The sequence below is a fragment of the Galeopterus variegatus genome, unplaced genomic scaffold (genome assembly GCF_000696425.1).
Source record: "Galeopterus variegatus unplaced genomic scaffold, G_variegatus-3.0.2 Scaffold460, whole genome shotgun sequence".
Taxonomy (NCBI): Eukaryota; Metazoa; Chordata; class Mammalia; order Dermoptera; family Cynocephalidae; genus Galeopterus; species Galeopterus variegatus.
In genome coordinates this window covers 331,194-349,713 of record NW_007726571.1, presented here as the reverse complement: position 1 = coordinate 349,713, position 18,520 = coordinate 331,194, and the positions used below count along the sequence as shown (strand labels likewise).

General features: G+C 44.1%; 2 protein-coding genes across 2 annotated transcripts in view; one reads left to right on the top strand and one right to left on the bottom strand.

Moving 5' to 3' along the window:
• Positions 1–1,998: 1,998 nt before the first annotated feature.
• LOC103587558 (chromosome unknown open reading frame, human C9orf64) overlaps positions 1,999–18,520 on the bottom strand; it is a gene marked incomplete at its 5' end in the record, with an annotated part of 27,343 nt that continues 10,821 nt past the window's right edge. Inside the window, one exon of the mRNA XM_008569054.1 lies at positions 1,999–2,801. Coding sequence (XP_008567276.1) covers positions 2,569–2,801 — 233 coding nt within the window. The remainder of the gene's footprint in view (positions 2,802–18,520) is intronic.
• Positions 6,517–9,295, top strand: LOC103587552 (E3 ubiquitin-protein ligase CBL-like). The gene is given in 4 exon segments (XM_008569046.1): positions 6,517–6,953; positions 6,988–8,179; positions 8,182–8,810; positions 8,812–9,295. Coding segments are annotated over 4 exon segments (2,742 nt in total).

Sequence of the window (18,520 nt, the reverse complement as noted above, 5' to 3'; positions counted from 1 at the left end):
TTTCTCTGAGTTCCCTCTATTCCCATGGTCATTTGATATTTTCCCTTGGTTATGGGGCAAGATGACATTATTTACGTGAAGACAAAGTTGTTTTCCAGTCAGCCTGGAGCTGCAGACTTGCAAAAACTATCCAAGGGAAACCAAGGAAGACCTCAGTAAAGCTGTGCTGATTCCACCCCTCCAGCAGGACCCTGAGATAACGACAGGAGCAGAAACCAGAGTCTGGGAGAGATTGCACCTGGCCCCCTGCACCTCCTCCTCCCTGCTACTTGCCATTTCCCACATTCCATTCCCTCAGCAACTCTTTAAAACCGCAACCTCTCCAACCTCTAAAGCAGGGAGTCAGTTCCAGTCTGTCTCCTCAGACGTCTGATAATAAACTTCCTACCTCGTACCAACATCTGGGACTGACGAGTCTTCTGTTTCTGAGCAGAGAGCAGCGGGACCTGGACACCCGGACCTGGATGCCAGTAACAGATGTGATCTGTTCTAGTCTGTGAGATCAAAGCAAAAATGCAACGTGGTGGCTGCTGGAGGCTTCCTTGTCGAGCTTTTCTTTCTACTCTTCGACTTCATTGCTTCTTCAATTCCGCTGCCTACATAGAACACAAGCATCTTGGATTGCGAGTCCAGGCTATGCTCAATGCACAAGAGAAAAGGTAGCTGGGTCTGCAACACCACGGAGCACCACAGAGCCTGGGACCACCTTCCCCATCCTCTACATGACAGAGAAGCAGAAAGCTCAGAGCTGGCTGAGCCTCGAGTAGAAAGGAAGAGGAGGAGAGGGGAGAAGGGGAAGAACAGGGAAAGGGAAAGGAGGAGAGGGAGAGGCACTAGGAGAGGTACAGAAAGGGTGGCAGGAGCAGGGAGGCCTGAGGTTCAATTGGAAGCTATTAGTTATGATGCTTTCTAGTACAAGTTACAGAAAATTAATTCAAAATTATGTAAATAATAAGGTAATGTGTTCATCATCTTAGGCATGCTAGGTACAGCAGGGCTATGGCTCCACAAAATGGCTAGTTTCAGGTATCATATTTAGAGGGCACATTGCTCAGAGGAAGAGGGGCCTTCTCCTAGGTCTCTTTCTTAAAAGTGAAAAAGCCTTTTCCATAAGCCTCCCAGCAGACTTCCTCTCCAGTCTCACTGGACAGGACTAGCTGAAATACCTGTTACCAAAGCAATCACGGCAAGGAGAATAGGATTACCGTGAATGAGTAAACCATTCATACTCCACCAGATCTACCTGTGGAACTGGGGATGGGGTCGCTTACTGAGTCACACAGGGGAGGGATGGACACAGGACCATGACTTACGTTTGTGCAAGTTGTGCATCGCACAACTCCAGGAAGTCCACTTACATTCACGGTCACTGTTATTTGTAAAGTTATTAGAACAAATTTCCAGCAGATGGCAGTAAAATGCCTGGGGAAAGGGCACCTTTTTCTGATTCATACAAAGTCACAGCAAGCAGACAAAGTATATACCTAACAAAGTCAAGCTTCTGTTTGAAGAAGGTGGGGGGAGAGGTGGGAAATGAGTGCTTGGTATGTACTGAGAGTTCTGCAACAGAAAGTAAACAATCCAATTTATCGTAAACCTTTTAAAATTATATGTGGTATGGGCCAGCCCCGTGGCTCACTCGGGTGAGTGCAGCGCTGGTAGCACCGAGGCCGCGGGTTCAGATCCTATATAGGGATGGCCGGTGCGCTCACTGGCTGAGCGTGGTGCAGGCAACACCATGCCGAGGGTTGCGATCCCCTTACCAGTCACAAAAATAAAATTATATGTGGTATGGCCCAGCCCCGTGGCTCACTCGGGTGAGTGCAGCGCTGGTAGCACCGAGGCCGCGGGTTCAGATCCTATATAGGGATGGCCGGTGCGCTCACTGGCTGAGCGTGGTGCAGGCAACACCATGCCGAGGGTTGCGATCCCCTTACCAGTCACAAAAATAAAATTATATGTGGTAAATTCTATTTTAATGCAATAATTCATTCCAGGTTTAAGAAAAGTTTTAAAAGGCTTTATTTAATTCCAATGTAGTTACTCTGAAAAAAAAACTGAAAATCATGACATACAAAACTCATTATCATTACCAATAAAAGCTTAAGGTGTCGAGATTGCTTTTTATAAGTGAAAAAGCATGCATACATAAAAGACTCTACATTCTTTTATAGCAAATGATTAAGGTATGCAGAAGATTACTACACCTTTAGAAAAGATGTTAATTTAATAGATAAAATATTATCATTGAAGATTAATCACATTATAAAGCATGATTAATTTTAAGAAATCTGAGATTTAAAGAAAATATTGAAGTTCCTTCATCATTTCTGTCAACTATGTGTCCACAGAAAAGGAAAATATAGTCAAAACCAAATAAGCAGACATAATATAAAGTTGGGAATACACAGTGATGTCAGGAGAAAAATTTTAAAGTGAGACTAAGTAATCAATTTCCTTGTTCGTGTAATCTCTACCATCTTCTCTTAATATTAAAGCAAAACTGTACAAATGATTATATGAAATAAAAATTCAGGGGGTCTTCTGTGAGTCAGTTTACACTTGGGGTCAATAGTAAATACAACGTGTGCGATGAAATGGAATTCCTTTCATCTCTTCCCTATGGTCACGGGCATAGTCCCATAAGTAATAATCCAGAAGAATGGAATTGATCTCTCCATCAGACTTTTTACCCTTTTTTTCAATAAGCTCCAGAAGACAATCCCGGATCAGCTCAACACACCAAAGTGAGCACCCTCTTATTTCCACCTCTTGCTTATCCCCATATGAGAGCATTTCTCCTGCAGGGGGAAAAAACAGCAAGAAGCATTAATAGTCAATGACATAAAATGTACTCAGAACTTGACTGGAGAACACGATCTTTAAATAGTACTAATTTTAAAACTGCAGGCTGGCAGGTTGGCTCAGCTCAGTTGATTAGAGCGCAACCTTGTTAACACCAAAGTCAAGGATTTGGTCTTGGCCAGCTGCCAGTCAATCAATCAATCAATAAAACTGTAAACCTTAGGCTTTATTTTGATGATTTAAACCATTTCTAAACGTAGACATTAATTCAAAATTACAAGTTGACTTTCATAAGGACAGGGGCCATGTCTGGTTCTTGATATTTCCAAGACCTAGCATAGCACCTTGCACATACTGGCTCCCCAATAAATATGTGTTAAATATGTGATAGCCATAAATTTAAAAATATGATAGAAAGTATATTATTGAAAAAAATGATTTAAAATTGAGCTTAATACTAGGAAAAAATCTCAATGGTTCAAAATCCTTTAGTCAGCTCGGCCTGAATATGGAGCTGAGAGCTCACATAAGATCCCCAGTCTATCCAGTACACACCTCCAGGGTATAGTGATCCTGCAGGGTGGGCACTGACCTGTGCCTTGCCACTGAGAATACAGTAGGGCTCATCAATTCAAATGCCTGTTAAGGATCAGGCAGATAGAGTAAATGAATGCAGCAGTCAGATGCAAACCCTGGTGAAGCTAGAAAGCCTGTGCTGCCCTATTTAAATGTAGCATATGTTTCCATATATGCTACCTTTATAAGAGAAGTCAGAAAGTTTGATTTTTATGTGAAATCTTCTAATTTTCAAATGTTGAAAACTAATTAAAAATTGCTTAAAGCACTGTTTAAGCCAAACAAGACACATCTGCGGGTTATATTTGGTCTCTGGCCACCAATCTGTACCCTTGCACAGAGCTTCACAGTACCCAAGAGGCCCTGTGATCCAAAGAGATGTAGGAAAAATGTCCCAGCCCCACTGGGTTTCACTTTGTCACCTAGGATCTTCAGTAGTGTTACTTATGTCTCCTCCACCCAGCTCTCTCACTGGCTTAGGCACTGGTCAGTGGAGCAGGTGGAAGAACAGAGACTAACAGGGCCCCTCCAGGTCCTTACTTTGTCTCGGGTGCTGGCATACAGACCCATACCCTTCTCTTCAGTTCTCCAGTTATTTAACTCCTCCGAACTTGACTACCAACTTGCCACAAGTGGCCAAATCAACCATGACAATGACCTTGGAGGCAGATGTCATCACCCAAGATGAAACCACTGCCCCACCTGACAGCTTGACTGCAACCTTGAGCCAGAGGCACCCAGTTAAGCAGCACCCAGATTTCTGACCCATACAAACTATGAGATAAGAAATATTTGCTGTTTTAACTGTTAAATTTTAGCATAATTTCTCACACAGCAATAGATAATAGTAGGTTTAACCATGTCCCCCCAAAAGATACATTCAAGTCCTAAATCCTGGTACCTGTGAATGTGACTTTATTTGGGAGCAGGTCTTTGCAGTTGTAATCAAATTGAGATGAGGTCATACTGGATAAGGATGGGCCTTAAATTCAATGACTACTGTCCGTATAAGGTGAGGATTCGCAACATGGATAAAGCAGGGGGAAAGAAAAGAGAAGAGAAGAGAAAAGAAGAGGACACAAAGAGACATAGGAAACACACAGAGAAGAAGGCCATGACTGGAATGATGAAGCTATAAACTAAGGAATGCCAAGGATTGCCAGGAACCACCAGATGCTGAGAAGAGACAAGGAAGAATTATTCCCAAGAACTTTCAGAGAGAGGGTGGTCCTGCCAACACCTTGATTTTAGATTTCTAGCCTCCAGAACTGTGACAGGATAAATTTCTGTTGATTTAAGCCATCCAGTTTATGGTAATCTATGTCAGCCCTAGGAAACTAATATAATAATTAATACAGCAACTTATAATATGGAATGGAACATGGATTTTAAAACAGAACAAGACAATCATTTGAGAGGCCTGACAAACACAGAGTCAGGGAAGGTAGCACAGCCAATGTATTGGGCCTAGAATCAGCACTAGAACGACAGTGAAGAATCTAAATTTAGCCTACTTTCAGTCAGTCTTTATAACTGGCTAAGAAATATGGTTTTGGTGAAGAGACGGATTAAAGACAAAGAGGGCAGAAATCTGGCTAGGACTTCCAAGGGCTGTCCTGGAGATATCTAGAAAGGAAAGGGAAAGGGATACAAGTATAGCTCATCCTCAAGTTTGGAAGAAATACCATACGAGGCCCGTTGAGAAACATCCTACTTCATGTAGTCAAGCTAAGCTGGTTCTAGATTTCACTTATTTATTTATTCATTTACTTATTTAATTTTTTGGGTGGCTGGCCAGTACAATGATCTAACCCTGGACCTTGGTGTTATCACTCTAACCAACTCAGCTAAAAGGCCAGCCCCCACTTAAAGCAGTTTTAAAAAATCAGCACAGAAGCTGGGGGGCGCTAGAGCTCAGGGGAAGAGGAGGAGAGACCTATGGAGCATGAAGGAAGGAGAAGTCACAATGAGAGAAAGAAAGGGTCATTCCCACCATTTCGAATCCTGGCAGCTTCCAGGCTGTAGCTGCTGAGCGCACAGAGCAAGAACTGGCAAAAGCCGCAGCTGTGCCCTTTGGATGAAGTTGCTTGGAGGCTACAGGGGAGAAGAGGGCCTTGGTGGTCATCAGGCCAGCAAGACCACTAACGGGGCTCCCGTGGACCCACGTAGGAGTGAGGATCTGCAACAACTGAAAAAAAGGAGCCACTCAGAGGCTGGTGAGTTATCTCAAAGGACCAGCACATTGCCCATCCCATGGGAAATGTTTGGAGCATGGGCGGTGGGGGAGATGGGCCCACCAGGAGAACACTGGGCACAGCAAGGACAGCTCATCTTTCCCCCAATCAGCGCAGGACCGCTTAGCGGAGACTGGTCAGGAATATAGAACTGCATGGGATGCAGTGTGCTGAAAAGACTGAGGTCCAGACCAGAGTTTCCACACAACACAGGTGTAGCAGACCTCACAAGATCCAGAAGTACATAAAAAGTCAACAATTAAAATTTGAGCTGCACGGGCCGGCCCGGTGGCGCACTGGAGAGGGCGGCGCTCCCACCGAGGGTTCGGATCCCATGTGGAGACCGGTTCCCGCTCACTGGCTGAGCGCGGTGGGGGCGCAACACCGAGGGTTGCAATCCCGTTGCCGGTCCCCGGTATGGGTGCGACACCGAGGGTTGCGATTCTGTTACCAGTCAGAAAAAAAAAAAAAAAAAAAGAAAAAAAAAAAAAAAAAAAGAAAAAAAAAAAAAAAAAGGGAAAAAAAAAAAAAAAAAAAAAACTTGAGCTGCACAAAAAGCCTTCCAGGGAATCAGCAGCAAAGCAGCAATGTAGCTCAACTACAGGGCTCAAGTGCTGGTCCCCACAGGAAATCTCCCCATTTTATTAGTAAGCAAAGGACAACAAATTAGTCCCAGAGCAGAGTTTAAGTGATGGGAACAGTGAATAATTCAACACAGAACTGAAAGAAAAAACAAAATACCCACATAACAAAGACAAAGTTTAATATTAACCAGTAAATGTCTAACACCACCAGACACCTATAAAACCTAGAAAGGGCTCCTCCTTCATGCCCTCCTTTCCCTCGCTCGCAGCCGAGCAGAGCCGGTACACCCGGAGGGGCCCCCACCCCTCCCTGGGACATGGCCGGCAACGTGAAAAAGAGCTCTGGGGCCGGGGGCGGCAGCGGCTCCGGAGGCTCGGGCTCGGGCGGCCTGATCAGGCTCATGAAGGATGCCTTCCAGCCGCACCACCACCACCACCTAAGCCCCCACCCACCGGGGACTGTAGACAAGAAGATGGTGGAGAAGTGCTGGAAGCTCATGGACAAGGTGGTGCGGTTGTGTCAGAACCCAAAGCTGGCGCTAAAGAATAGCCCACCTTATATCTTAGACCTGCTGCCAGATACCTACCAGCATCTCCGTATTACCTTGTCAAGATATGAGGGGAAGATGGAGACACTTGGAGAAAATGAATATTTTAGGGTGTTCATGGAGAATTTGATGAAGAAAACTAAGCAGACCGTAAGCCTCTTCAAGGAGGGGAAAGAAAGAATGTATGAGGAGAATTCTCAGCCTAGGTAATGGAGAAATACTACACAAGTATTAATTCAGGCGAAACCTAACCAAACTGTCCCTGATCTTCAGCCACATGCTGGCAGAACTAAAAGGAATCTTTCCAAGTGGACTCTTTCAAGGAGACACATTTCGGATTACTAAAGCAGATGCTGCAGAATTTTGGAGAAAAGCTTTTGGGGAAAAGACAATAGTCCCTTGGAAGAGCTTTCGACAGGCACTACATGAAGTACATCCCATCAGTTCTGGACTTGAGGCCATGGCTCTGAAATCCACTACTGATCTGACCTGCAATGATTATATTTCAGTTTTTGAACTTGATATCTTTACGAGATAATTTCAGCCATGGTCCTCTTTGCTCAGGAATTGGAATAGCCTTGATGTAACTCATCCTGGTTACATGGCTTTCCTGACGTATGATGAGGTGAAAGCTCGGCTCCAGAAATTCATTCACAAACCTGGCAGTTACATCTTCCGGCTGAGCTGCACTCGTCTGGGTCAGTGGGCTATTGGGTATGTTACTGCTGATGGGAACATTCTCCAGACCATCCCCCACAATAAACCTCTCTTCCAAGCACTGATTGATGGCTTCAGGGAAGGCTTCTATTTGTTTCCTGATGGACGTAACCAGAATCCTGACCTGACAGGCTTATGTGAACCAACTCCCCAAGACCACATCAAAGTGACCCAGGAACAATATGAATTATACTGCAAGATGGGCTCCACATTCCAACTGTGTAAAATATGTGCTGAAAATGATAAGGATGTAAAGATTGAGTCCTGTGGACACCTCACGTGCACATCCTGTCTTACATCCTGGCAGGAATCAGAAGGTCAGGGTTGTCCTTTCTGCCGATGTGAAATTAAAGGTACTGAGCCCATTGTGGTGGATCCGTTTGATCCTAGAGGAAGTGGCAGCCTGTTGAGGCAAGGAGCAGAGGGAGCCCCTTCCCCAAATTATGATGATGACGATGAAAGAGCTGATGACTCTCTCTTCATAATGAAGGAATTGGCTGGTGCCAAGGTGGTAAGGCGTCCTTCTCCATTCTCCATGGCTCCACAAGCTTCTCTTCCCCCAGTGCCACCACAACTTGACCTTCTGCAGCAGCAAGTATCTGTTACTTCAAGTGCTTCTGGTCTTGGAACTGTTCCTAAGGCTGCTTCTGTCTCCCTTCATAAGGACAAACCATTGCCAGTGCCTCCCACACTTCGAGATCTTCCACCGCCACCGCCCCCCCAGACCGGCCATATTCTGTTGGAGCAGAAACCCGGCCTCAGAGACGCGGACGCCCCCTACCTTGTACACCAGGCGATTGTCCAGCCAGAGACGAACTGCCCCCTGTCCCCTCTAGCCGCCTTGGGGACTCATGGCTGCCCCGACCAATCCCCAAAGTACCAGTAGCTGCCCCAAGCCCCAGTGATCCCTGGACAGGAAGAGAATTAACCAACTGGCACTCACTTCCATTTTCATTGCCCTCACAAATGGAACCCAGAGCAGATGTGCCTAGGCTTGGAAGCACATTCAGTCTGGATACCTCCATGAATATGAATAGCAGCCCATTAGCAGGTCCAGAGTGTGAGCACCCCAAAATCAAACCTTCCTCATCTGCTAATGCCATTTATTCTCTGGCTGCCATACCTCTTCCTGTGCCAAAACTGCCACCTGGGGAGTAGTGTGAAAGTGAGGAAGACACAGAGTATATGACTCCCTCCTCTAGGCCTGTAGGGCTTCAAAAGCCAGAGCTGAAACGGCCATTGGAGACAACCCAGAGTTCACAAGCATGTGATTCTGACCAGCAGATTGATAGCTGTACTTATGAAGCAATGTATAATATTCAGTCCCAGGCACCATCTGTCACCGAGAGGGAATTTGGCTGCAGCCCCTGCTAACACTGGCCCTGAGGAATCAGAAAATGAAGATGATGGGTATGATGTCCCTAAGCCACCTGTGCCAGCAGTGCTGGCCCGCCGAACTCTCTTAGATATCTCCAATGCCAGCTCCTCCTTTGGCTGGTTGTCTCTGGATGGTGATCCCACAACAAACTTTACTGAGGGTTCTCAAGTTCCTGAGAGGCCCCCCAAACCATTCCCTTGGAGAATCAACTCTGAATGAAAAGCAGGTAGCTGTCAGCAAGGAGGTAGTGCTGTTGCTTCTACTGCCACTACTGCCACTGCTGCCACCACTGCCTCGCCTCAGCTCTCCAGTGAGATTGAGAACCTCATGAATCAGGGGTACTCCTACCAGGACATTCAGAAGGCTTTGGTCATTGCCCACAACATCGAGATGGCCAAAAGTATCCTCCGGGAATTCGTCTCCATTTCTTCTCCTGCCCACGTAGCTACCTAGCACATCACCACCCTGCTTCAACTTTAGAGAACCAGTGAGCCAGGAGCTCTTACTTGAGTAGCACCTAAAAGGGCAGAGGTTCCTTTGGAGACTTCACAGTGAAGTCATGCCCTTTCTGTGGGATATCACCTCTGTGGTTCTGAGATTTCAAAGCAGTGGAATGCAAAAGGAGCAGCTAGTATGTTTTATTATTTTATTGGTCTTGAGAGTGCATTTGAAGGTGTCCTTCAGTCCCCACTTAAGAGTGTGGATTTTTATTACATGGTAGCCTACTTGGGAAACAATTCAGAAAATAATAGAATAAGTATTGTGCTGTAAATCCTAATTGAGAACTTAAGACTTTCCTGGGTTAAGGATGTGGCCATGTGTGTGTCTATCTGTCTATCCGTCTGTGGTTGTATATGTCTTGTGATTCTACGATTAACCTGCTGTGTGTGTTAATCCCAGGCAGGGAATTAGCACAAGAGGTTTAGGAAGGAATCTTTAAGACTTCCATCTACTGTGGTATTATATCCAAATGTAGTGTGATCCAAATGTAGTGTGTATTCCAACTTCAACACTCCCCTTTGGCTTACATTATCATGTGCGTAGCTAAAGTCCTATATTTTTAGAACACCCTTTCTCCGTCCTTTCCCCTGTCGGCTCCTTCCTCCTCCTCCCCCTTGGTGTTCTGTCACTGGCATCGAGCTTGCTATAACCAGCCTTACTGAGGCCAAGCAGCTTATGGGATGTTCTTTATTATGTGTGGTGGTGTTGGTTTGTTTGGAGATAGGTGGGAGAAAAAGTATTGTTGCTATATCATTATAGTCATGTTTGATACTAGCAGCTAACACTGGTCACTCCAAAGCACTGTTTCCATAGGAACATTGAGTTTGTTAAAATAAGGTGGTTTAATTATCGTAGTTACATAATGACTGATTTGAGATAGAGGCCTTCAAATACATTCCATGCCCTCCCCAGAAAATAGTCTGTGGGAGTCAGTTGCCTTTGTGCCAGATATGTGTTCTAATGTAGGTTATGAAGTCTTTCTATGTAATAGGAAGGGAGTAACATTTGTTCCAGGATGACTTTCTGGCCTGAATACCACGAAGCTTTTAGGAAGCTTCATTCACATGCTACTTAAGTGCACAAAATAGACAATGAGGATTTATCTGTTTAGTTTTTTTTCCCCAATAAATTAATTTCAGCTTATATGGGTGCCTCCCTTTGAACATAATAAGCCAGGGTAGATTTTCAGAAATGATTTTTTTCTTTGCCCTTTAAGGAGTGGGGGTACCACCCATGGTAGCACAGCATTTTGCTGATGATTAGCACCTTTCCTACATTGGGGCCACCCGATGACTTCGTTTTCTCTTGTGCCGATGGCTTTTGAAATGTAACGTCTCTTCCTTTCTTTCCCCTTTCCAATTCACCTTAGGTCCTATATACTCTCTTTAATTACTGTGTTCTCTACAGCAGTTAGACATCATTTGATGAAATAAATTCCTTCACTACAGTCAAAGACAATATGGGAAAAGGCTGGCCGTTTGTGTAATTGCAAGTTCATAAGGAAGATTCACATTCTAGTCAGTCATTTCTTTTAGAGACTGCTGAATGGTCCCTTGAGTTCAGGTAGCTCTCTGTCCAGTGCTGACTTCCCCAGCAGCCTGTAGCTCTCCTTGTCAGAAGCAAGCCTGTTCTGATAAATCTGCCGACCTCAGAATCTAAATCACACTTTTGTCTTTAGGTCCAGACAGAAATGACCCTCCTTTGACCAATTTTCTTTCCAGTCTTGTTATCTTTGGAGCTAAAACTTTTTCTAGTTCTTCTCTTGGCATTCAGCTGCTCCTAGATCTTTTGGTTTTACCCTTTTGCCTCAGAGCCATTTAAATTCCCAGAGTAGACAGTACAGGACCATGTGTTGATTTGCCATGGTTACCCAGTGTCTTTTCTGCATGGGAGAAAACAACATAGCCCACCAGCAGGTGCAGGACATCCTGAATGGGGGTGGAAGGGCAGGGGCGAATGACAGTGACTAGGAAACAAGCTACTGTCTACTTTTGAAATGCAGTATAGCGTTTCACTTGAGGTAAAATTCAGTTTTGCATTTTGTTTGAATGTTGAAGGCCTAGATAAAGAACTAGAAAAGATGGCAGCAGTTCCAGGCCTATCCACGTAGTTTTTCTTTTACTGCAGATAGTGCCCATAGTTGAAGGCTCTATCAGGAAAACAAAGCACTGGCTATGTATCTTTTGCCTTTTCAGAGCATTCACATCATCTTTCGTGGAGATGTTGTCCACACCATATAGGCTGTGAGCAGTTTCTTCCTTTCCTTTCCTGAGTACGTGTGTGGCTCTTCAAGTCAGCCCGGAAACTGAAGTTCCAGATCCCTGTGTTGAGCAGGTGCACTGTTGATTGGCTTGGGTATTAGTTTGTCACGTGTCCCTGCAGGCATTCAAGGTTTTGGAACATTTTGTGAGGGTCTTTTCTTTGACTGGGTGCTCTGAGAACACACCTGAGTCCATTCCTGAGATTGCCAGGCCAGCCTCAGGAAGGTTTTCACGTGGCTCTTGTTTTGAGGATATTCTCAAAACTTTAATTTCTTATATTTTCCTTTGACTAAGGCACCAATAACTCATTTTTCACCCTCCATTTGTATGGCAACTTTAAATTCTTTGGCTCTGCTCTGAATTTAACTAAAATTGCCCTTTCATGAACAGGCTTTATTTTGAGTTTTGCCATCTTTGGCAAACCCATCTCCTTCCCCCCTCCTAATTACAAGTGTTTGATAAGTCAAAATGATGACTGGTGTTTTCCTTTTTATCAAATTCATCAGGCTATTTTATCCAACCCAGTTTCCTGCTTTCCCTGTGTCTGCCTGAGTTGCTTTCCACAGCCTCCCTCATTGCTAGCTGGGTCGCTGCTTTCCAGCAGCCCCTCCATACCCTTTCCCATACTCTTTCCATACTTCTTCCGCAGGTGGTAAAAACCTGTGGGCTCTATGGTATACCTCCCTTTAGTTAAATAATAGACTGGGCAGTTTATCGTCTCAACATTTATCTGTTACTATTTATGTAAACAGTGATCTCTACCCGTGGATAGCTCTTTCTCTTTTCCTCCTCAGCCCCACTCTACTTATTCTGCCATTCTTATCTTCTCTTTCTCTTCTTCCACAGACTCACATCACCAGGGCCCAAGATGTGCGATAGTACCGTTAGTATCATTTAGCAGTTTTGTGGATTAAAAAAAAATTGGGGGCAGGGGGTTGCTATTATTCATACTTAAGATATTTATTTCCTCTCTAGAAAAGTTTTGTGGTCCAAACAGCAAGCTTACAATTAAATTTTTGTAACACAACTTACTTGAAAACTAGGGACCAGCTATATATTCCCTTTAAGGCACCATTAACAAGGTCTAGTCCTTTTCGTAGGTGATCAGCAATGGTGTTAATGCAAAATACTCTCCTACCTCACACTATGAAAGTCAGAAGGTCATAGACCTTCTTGCCTAACTGTAAAGCCCCTTCTCACCGTTGACCTTTCTGATCCTGGAATGGCCACTGTCCATTGAATAAGAGTATTCTGACCATGGACCTGGCTGTGACTATTTGTTTGTTCATTCAGCACATGTTTGATTACCATGTGCCAGAAATGTCAGCTATATGTCCTTCCCTGCCACCACATGGTGGGTTACTAATGTTTGGGAAATTTTACTTGGCTCTGCATTTGCATTTTATCCTAAAATAGCTCTTCCCAATAGGATTGTGCAGTTTTCATTCACAGTTCTTTTATGTAGACTTTATCTTTCCTTATAGAGCTGCCTTGGTTAAAATCCTTAACCCCTATTGTCTTCCTATAGCTTTGAAAATGTCTGGAAGATTCCTTAGTGTAAGTCTCATGGCTATTTACCATTTTTATGTATTTCAGTGGAATCTATTTGGTTGATTGTGGGGTGTGTTGTCTCAGAATTACACAGTAGGGCATTAAATGTTTAAGCAAAGCATCAGCCCACAATCTGCTTTCCAATCTAGTGCCTTCCTTGATCTTTTTACTGAGCTACTGTTGGGAATCCAACAGTAATCCCCCTTGTTGGGAAGGTTTACTTATCACCCTTCTGGGACCTGTCACCATCTCCCATACTGTTTGGAATTTGTTTTCCAATCCTTCAACAATCTTTGCAGCAATTCTGTGTTTTAGAAGGGCTGGAGGTGTGGGGGAGGTGTGGGTACCTGTCTTTGGGTTCTGATCGTCAGCCAGTTGTTTGGTCTTCCAAGAGCCAGACAGTTCTCTAAATGTCAGCCTTTACCTCCCAGAGTAGGGATCTTAGAGACCCTAGAGCTTAGTATCAGCACATCATTCTACTAGACCTTAAAGCTTTAGGAATTCAATCTAAAGTATTCTAACTCAGCATTAAACATTACTATCACTTCTTTGATCCCAATCTACATTAGTAGTCTTTCTTTAGGAGTGCATATAGCCACTTCATGCATGGAGGAGGGTGGATAGAAAAAGAAAAGTTAAGGTTGTATTTTGGACTCTCCTGGTTAGGGGCCCTTTAGATGCAAGAAACAGAAATATTAAAGCTAAAGAAAGGAGGGAGTCATTATAAGGATGCAGAGTGTCTTGTGGGACCTAGGATGGGAAGTACAGTTGGTTCTTTCACGGAACTGGAACTGTAAACTTTGCACTTAGTTCTTTCTCTTCCTTTACAACCTGTTTATCGGCATGCATGGACCTAAAATAGGCACCCTCATCCTCAAATTCACACCACCTTCTACTCTTGGGATCACCATGAACAGATTCCCAATTCTTCTTAGTTCACATTCTTAACAAAGAATACGCTCAGCCCAGCACATTGATCAGTATCTATTCCTGTCTGGTTGGCCTTGCCAGGGATGGCAAAGACAGAGCAGCAGTGGCACACTCCTTCAGCTGGGAGATGGGGAGGTTCTCAGAGAAGAGGGCACAGACTGAGTAGACACCCTAAAAAGATTTCTACTCTAAGGCAGCCATGGGAATGTGTCTGGGACATCAAGGAAAGTCTTAGGTTTAACTTAATTCTGGTCACTATCTTTGTTGTTTATTTCCTGTTTTTCTTCCCATTATCAGTCTTGGTATCCAAGATTTCTTACCTCCCTCTTCAGGACCAGTCTCTCCTGTTCCAGAGCTAATCGGTTCCTGGGTGGCGTTCCTTAGCCTCCATTCAACCTCAGGTCTTTTGCCTTCTTTCATGTTATTTATAGAGAGCAGATCACGGATTTCATTATAGCCACTGCCTGTGGACTTCTGGGCTCTCTTCAGGTTTTAGTGCTGAAAATGTATGCGTTCTGTGGGCCCATGGCCTGTCTTCTCCAAACCTTCCTCTTAGCCTCTCATTTGCACCTTCCTGTGTGAGGGGAGCTCTGCAGTAATGTTCTTAGGCAAGGCTTCCTAGGTACCTCAGAAATGACTTTGCTAGAGCCAGAAAGAGTATATAATAGCTGGGACGGTTGCCAGGATATAGATTACATACAGATTCCAGTTTAGAATAGGTTTTTACTGAGAGCTCTTTAGACAGGTTACCTGTGTCTTTCCTGTCCAATTGCTTTCTTTTTAGTCCTATATTAAAGCTTTTATTTTTTAGTTTCTTAAAACTATGCTTCTGCGTACCTGAATGTTTTGATCTTATTTATCTCATCCTGGAGCCTGTATTGAGTTGTAAGGCATTTCATACTGCCTTACTCATAACTTTTTTAAACTACTAGAGTCATCTGATATACACAGAAGTAACTTAATAATCCAAAGATACACATCGAGGCACATGAGAAAGCGTGGGTCATCAGACTTTGCATTTCATGTTCTAGTCTAGGCCCCCAAATTAAGGAGCAGAGGGACAGCAGTGCACGTTCCTTCACAGTGTCCCAGAAAATCTGGGTGGGTTCCAAGGGGAAGGTACCATGTTCTTGGTCCTAGAAAGTAGCACAAGAGTAAAAAATGGAGAGAATAGGGATAGGGAGAGCAAGTCCTGCCATTCATTCCTAGTTTAATGGAAAGCACCATGTCAAAGGGCCAGCTGTTGACTAACGGACTAACAGCTGTTTGGAGATCTTGCTGCCCCTTCCCTAGTACAATGCTTGAGAAAAATGTGGCTGACCACTCCGTGTTTGTACAGAGCAAAGGCTTAAAGCCAACCTCAGATCTCCTACTGATCTGGCAGCCAAATAGTCACCAGAGTTCTGATTGCCTGGCCCCATATTCCTGAGTCAATCCCAAAAATGAATGTGAGGGACCCTCCACATTGCCTCTCACAAGTTCTCCTGCCCCTGAACCAGGTGGGAGGCTCAGTGCATGCTGTGTGCAATTCCTTGGGCCTTGTGCCACCTCCATGCTCAGGCCCTGAAGTAGGTGCACAGGGTTCCTATGTGTCAGCTCCCACCTCCCTACCTACCTCTGACCCAGTTCTGGGTGAGGGTAGGGCATGCTTACAGCTATCTTGAAACTGAAGAGGCATAGAACTACATAGGAGTCTGTACACTGCATGCTCTCCTCCATGGCCTCTTCTACTGTCTGGGTGAGTAAGCCTGCAGCACAATGCCCATGAGAGTAGATGCCTTCTGACCTACTCTGCCCAGTACTGTGTTAGTGTCTTGGCCTTGAAAGAAAACCCTGACTTCCCGCTGAAACACATGGTAGGGGCATGGCAGCTATGAGGTATCTCCTACATCTGCTTTCTGGCTGTGGTGACTTGGGATTTTTACCCTTATATATCTTTTTCCTTTATTCAAAACAAAACAATTTTTAGCACACTGGGAAAAAAAAAAAGCCAAATGTTTTGTGCCTTTCTAAGGCAGCACTGTATCCCAAGCTGTACCTTAGGACTTAATATGGAAATACCAGAGTCTGAGCTCCTCTACCTTGAGTATCATTAGTCCCTAGAGTTGGGACAGGAAGGAGTGCTCTCTGTGGCTACAGAGGCCGCACACAGGTGCAGTGTGTCAGCGGTCCTTTTCCCTGCCGTGATGTGTCATTGGAAGAAAGCATTGTACCCTGGAATCATTTGGTTGATTCCAGTCAGAAGCTTAGTTATCTGGTCGAATGCTTTATCTCTTCCAAGGAGAGACAGAATGTTCCACAATTTCCAGGTATTCTCTGGACCATTCCAAGTGTCGCAGCCTCCTGACCATATTAATGACCCAGCTGTGTGGAGAAGCATAGGATGGACTCTTTTGAAAAGGGAAGGTCGTTTGTTTTTTGTCTTTTCAGTTTGCTGGATCCTGAACCAGCCTAGACCCCCTGCCTCTCCCTTCAGACTTGGCTTGCCTTTCATGTGAAGGCTTCAGACTAAAGCATTAAGTAGCTAGTGCCCTTTGCAGGGTCTAGTTTTCCCCAGGGAAGGGCAGCAAGGAACACATACCAGAAGCCTGTCCTCAGTATTGTGCCCCCATAGCAGTTTCAGCTAAGAAAAGAAAAGAAAAATGTTTTCATTCTAATGACATTTTACTCGTCTCTTACCCTTTCCTCAGTTCTTCCCTGCCTTTAATGAATAAAGAATCAGGAGATAGAAATTACTCTTTTAAAGTCCTCCTTAATCAAGATTTTGAAATTCTTGGCCTGGGTGGGGCTGGAGAAAACTTTCCCCTGATTGAAGAGTCCCAGTTTGTATATCAGTGTTAAGAAGAAAACAAAACAAACACTTAGATGAGATTTTCATGGACTAATTTAAAAATATGTCATTAATATAAAAAAATTTATATAGCAGTATTTAATCATTCTCACCTGTAAAAAGTAAGAAAAACAGAAGGTAAATATTCTTACAGAGAATAGCAGAGCTTTAAGATTCATTTTCATTTTAAGTCCATTTTGTTTTGCCAGTTTATTAATGTTTAGAGGTCTGTTATACTAATGTTATTTATTAATTTTTTTCATTTCCATACACATTTAACTAAAGAGCTTTTTCAAGCACCCATGTCTGTAAAAAAGTATTTTTAAATAAAGTTTCTTTTGTTGTAAAAAAAATAAATAAATAAAATAAAAAAATAAAACCTAGAAAGACTGAAAGCCCCCTGGTCTCCCAAGCTGGGGATGGGGGGGGGGAGGACATAGACCTCAGACATGCCCTACCAGCTCACCCAGCCCAGCAACGACCACCAGGCCACTGCCAGAAGAATCCTGAGCTCCTGAGCTGTGGCGGTGGGGGACCGAGGGACTTGGCCATGCCCCCCCCAACCAGCCCAGAGATGAACACTGAGCCATGGCTGGAAGCCCCCTTGTCTCATAAGCCAGGGCAGTTGGGGGCCAAGGGCTTCAGCCACACCCCCCTGACATCTGCATCCAGCCCAGCAATGACCAAGCCACTGCTGGAAGCCCCCTGGTCTCCCATGACGGGGGTGCTACGGGCCTCAACCATGTCCTCTCTCCTTCCTCCTTCTGCCACCCTATTTCCTTCCCCTTACCTCCTGTCCATCCCCTGCAACTACTCCGCAACATCTTAGAATATTAATAAATAATATTAGTAAACAAATAAACTTAAAAAAAAATCACTACATTATTCCTGTGTGTGCTCCTTCACTTTTATAGTTTCTGTTTATCTTACTTTATTTCTCCTCTAGTTTTCCAGTAAGGTATTTTTTTAAAAAATAAATTCAAACTTTGCTTAAATAAACTAAGAAGCAAAAGAATTTGTCCACCTTATGTCAAATTAGCTAAGAATATCAGAATATCATTTTAGAAGCTGGGCATAAATGGAGGCAATAATGGCTGCAGCTCGACACCCGGAAAAGAGCCTCTGCAGCTGAATGGACAGAAGAAAACTCAGACATCTCTGGACAATTATGACAGATGATCCTTTCTCACCAGGGTTTTTCTCAAACTAGCAGAGACAAGTGCTATCAAATTCCGAAGGAGATGAACAAATCATGAAAAATGAGGAAAAGCTATGTAGGAGAGGTAGCATATGAGCTATGCCTCTATGGATGTGTAGGATTTGAGTCAGAAAAAAAGAAAATTTGGGTGAGGGAAACCATGCAAGAGAATGCTTAGAGACAGGAATGAGCACTGTATATAACACACACACACACACACACACACACACACACACACACATGCCTCCCCCTGGCCCCCCAAAATATTAGTTGAATATGGCTGGGTGAAAAAAAAGCCCTGATTGCTAAATGTCGTTCCTTTTAAAGATATCCTACAATTAATGACCCAGATGACATGATCCTATATATCGAACAGCCCAAATCATCTACAAAAAAACTCTTAGAGG